Source organism: Peromyscus eremicus, chromosome X, assembly GCF_949786415.1.
Source record: "Peromyscus eremicus chromosome X, PerEre_H2_v1, whole genome shotgun sequence".
NCBI lineage: Eukaryota > Metazoa > Chordata > Mammalia > Rodentia > Cricetidae > Peromyscus > Peromyscus eremicus.
Genome location: NC_081439.1, coordinates 91,354,551 through 91,358,347, shown reverse-complemented (window position 1 = coordinate 91,358,347; position 3,797 = coordinate 91,354,551). Strand labels below are relative to the sequence as shown.

The following is a 3,797-nucleotide window of genomic DNA, read 5'->3' as shown; positions in this document are numbered from 1 at the left end:
TGACCACTGTGTATGTGCAATAGAAACAATATAAACTAGTATAGACTTTAGTAGTGAAACTCCAAAGTCCTTCTAACTCTGAGAGCTTGAAGCCTGATGTTTTAAGCTTTGATGGGAAGAGTTACACCATGAAAGTCAGAAAACACTACAAAGTAAAGCCTTTTCTTTGGACTATTTGATGAGTGAAATATTTACCATAACATTTATCATCCCTTGCACTCCGGTCTACTGAATACATTTAGCCTAACATGAAGCACAAAGGGACATATATTGTCAAGTGTGGACTCAATCTATAAATAGGTTCTTACCTGCAGATCAAGGCTTCAAAGCTGTCACCTCCCCAACACAAAGTTTCACTGATCTGACACAACATAGTAATGCTTTCAATTCACAAGTGTCTACCTGCTTCTTCCCATATGACAGTCACTGTTTCGTTTTTTTTTTTTTAAATTTATTCTATGGACTATCATGCATCTTCTCATATGTGTATGAGTGTGGTATATATGTGCACGATGTATGAATATGTGTGGGTATGCAAGTGTGAACACTTGTGTGCATGCAGAAGCCAGAGGAGGCCATCAGCTGTTTTGCTCTATCATTCTTTACTTTATTCCCCTGAGACAGGGTTTCTCACTGAATCCAGATAGGCATGCCACCATGAAGCTGCAGCTATCTTCCCATCTCTGCCCTCCACAGTACTGGGATTACAGGTGCTGAGAATGTGCTGCCATGCCTGGTTTTTATGCGGCTGCGGGCATCTAATCTTGGGTACTAATGCTTGCACAGCAAACTTGTAGTCACTGAACCATCTTCCTAGTCCCCAGGCACTGTTTTAGATGCTAGTGATATACTTCTCATCAAAACAAACTAACATTCCCACCTTGAAGGAGTTTTCTATCCTGTTGGAGTGGAACAAGAAAATAAGCACAAAAATGTGATATTTTATGTGGTCATATGACGGCATTAAATAGGGTACAGCTACTTTAGATTAGATGATGAAGAAAGGCCTTTATGGGGCTGTTGAGATGGCTCAGCAGGTAAAGGCTCTTGCTGCCAAATCTGATGACATGAGTCTGGTGCTAGGAACCCACATGCTGGAAAAAGAGAACTAATTCCAGAAAGATGTACTCTGCCCTCCACATACACATTCTGGCATACATGTACCACCACCACCCCACACACATATGTAAAACCAAACAATTTGAAGTTTAAAAGAAAGGCATGAGGTTAAGTTAATGTGAATGATAAACAACAACAACAAAAGGCAGGATATTTTCAAGCAGGAAGAAAGGCAGATATGAGAGGGCTTTTGAGGCAGAAATGAAGCATGCTTGCTTCTATCCTAGAAACTAAGAGAGTAGGTTATAGATTCAGCCCATTTGGATTTGTTACTGGCCCACCATCTGCTCTGTGACCCCAGATAATTCATTTCAATTCTTTGTGCTGTAGCGTTTTTTTTTGTTTTTGTTTTTGTTTTTGTTTTTGTTTTTAATCTTTAAGATGCTCAAAACAGGCATCACAAGCAATCATGAATCTTAATGCATGCAAAGTGTGGGGAACACCGTACACAACAAAAATTACACTTATCAATCATAGTAATAGTAGTAGTAGTATTGACCTTGATGATGGCCAATACTTATGATTGGAGTCAGTAACATGCCATTAAGCTGCAAATGGAAGAAAATGTTGAGAAGCTAATACTTTATAATGCTATAGTATCCATTGTATAGTATCTACTCCTCCTCCAGGCCTTCCCTTTTCTGGATAGAAGTTCTTCAAGCAGTTGTCTTCTAGAGAATCCACTTTTTGATAAAATGACAAAGCTACCCAGTGCTTCAGGTGTAGTGGGTAGCCATTCCAGCTTTGATCTGGAAGTTCCGACCCCCATTGAGACTTCGGTGACTGTCACGCCTACAAGGCGGGGCCAAGGGAGGCACCTGGGGACCTGAGATCTGGATCGGCGAGCGCTAGCTCCATTCCAGGACCCTGGATGGTGGAGGTGGACCAAGCAGAGCTCCAGAGAACACCGCTGGACTGCGATACACCTTCCCCAGACCCCACGACCTACCTATCCCTTAATTTGTAAGTTACGCCATTAAATAAATCTCCTTTTAACTACATGGAGTGGCCTTAATAATTTCACCAACATCTGGCGCCCAACGTGGGGCACAAACCCATGACCCTGGGATTAAGAGTCCCATGCTCTACCAACTGAGCTAGCCAGGCATTTTTTTTTTAATTTATTTTTTTTTATTTTATGAGCATTGGTGTTTTTACCTGTGTGTGTGTCTGTGTGAAGGTGTCAGAAGCCCTGGAACTGGAGTTACAGACAGGTGTGAGCTGCCATGTGGGTGCTGGGAATTGAACCCGGGTCCTCTGGAAGAACAGCCTGAGCCATCTGCTGGGCCGGCTTGGTGCCCTCCATTGAGATCCGGAGGATCCAAGGACCATGTAGCTACGATGTTGTCAAGACTTTTCCATATGCATGGCCTCTTCGTGGCCTCCCATCCCCGGGAAGTTATTGTGGGGACAGTGACGTTCACCATCTGTATGATGTCCATGAACATGTTTACTGGCAACAACAAGATCTGTGGTTGGAATTATGAGTGCCCCAAATTTGAAGAGGATGTATTGAGCAGTGACATCATCATCCTCACCATAACACGGTGCATCGCCATCCTGTACATTTACTTCCAGTTCCAGAACTTACGTCAACTTGGGTCAAAATATATTTTGGGTATCACTGGCCTGTTCACAATCTTCTCCAGTTTTGTCTTTAGTAAGGTTGTCGTTCACTTCTTAGACAAAGAGCTGACAGGCTTGAATGAAGCTTTGCCCTTTTTCCTGCTTTTGATTGACCTTTCAAGAGCGAGCACACTAGCCAAGTTTGCCCTAAGTTCAAACTCACAGGATGAAGTAAGGGAAAATATAGCTCGTGGAATGGCAGTTCTGGGTCCCACATTCACCCTTGATGCTCTTGTGGAATGTCTTGTAATTGGAGTTGGCACCATGTCAGGGGTGCAGCAGCTGGAAATCATGTGCTGCTTTGGCTGCATGTCTGTGCTTGCCAACTACTTCATGTTCATGACCTTTTTTTCCCAGCTTGTGTGTCCCTGGTCCTAGAGCTTTCTCGGGAGAGCTGAGAGGGTCGTCCAATTTGGCAGCTCAGCCATTTTGCCCCAGTTTTGGAAGAAGAAGAGAATAAGCCAAACCCTGTAACCCAAAGGGTCAAGATGATTATGTCTTTAGGCTTGGTCCACCTCCACCATCCAGGGTCCCGGAACGGAGCGAGCGCTCCCCGATCCAGATCTCGGGTCCCCAGGCGCTTCCCTTGGCCCCGCTTTGTAGGCGTGACAGTTGCCGAAGTCTCAATGGGGGTTGGAATTTCCAGATCAAAGCTGGAATGGCTACCCACTACATTCATGTGTCTCCTTAATATTAGACCACATAGAACACTCATGGCCTATCATAAGAAGCTTTCTGACTGCATGTAAGAAAGCCACCTTTACAATGAGAACTGACTGGTGCATCACCCTAGACTCTAGGGCATAGTATGTTTATTCCACCTCAGAGGCCAAGAGTAAGACATCATCAGCTACAGGGGTTCATTGAATGCCTTCAGTATGATTCCAGGTTTCTTCCTAACTTAGAAAAATGAAGACTTCTATCTTTCCTTGGATGCTAATGATCTCAGCATGATCACTGTACCTGCTGATGCTGATTTCCCATCTCTGCTGCAATCTCTGTGAGGCATCATTATGAAATTGAATCTCTGGGGGCCTACAATTGTATTTGGT

At 43.8% G+C, this 3,797-nt stretch overlaps 1 protein-coding gene across 1 annotated transcript; it reads left to right on the top strand.

Annotated features, from left to right (window-relative positions):
- Nucleotides 1-2,406: 2,406 nt before the first annotated feature.
- LOC131899653 (3-hydroxy-3-methylglutaryl-coenzyme A reductase-like) lies at nucleotides 2,407-3,235 on the top strand. The gene has a single exon (XM_059251146.1). It carries the CDS (start codon nucleotides 2,461-2,463, stop codon nucleotides 3,121-3,123), a length of 663 nt encoding a protein of 220 aa, XP_059107129.1. The 5' UTR covers nucleotides 2,407-2,460; the 3' UTR covers nucleotides 3,124-3,235.
- Nucleotides 3,236-3,797: the final 562 nt, after the last annotated feature.

Coding starts and splice junctions, on each gene's coding strand:
- LOC131899653 (XM_059251146.1), top strand. CDS start 2,461: ATGTTGTCAAGACTTTTCCATATGCATGGCCTCTTCGTGGCCTCCCAT.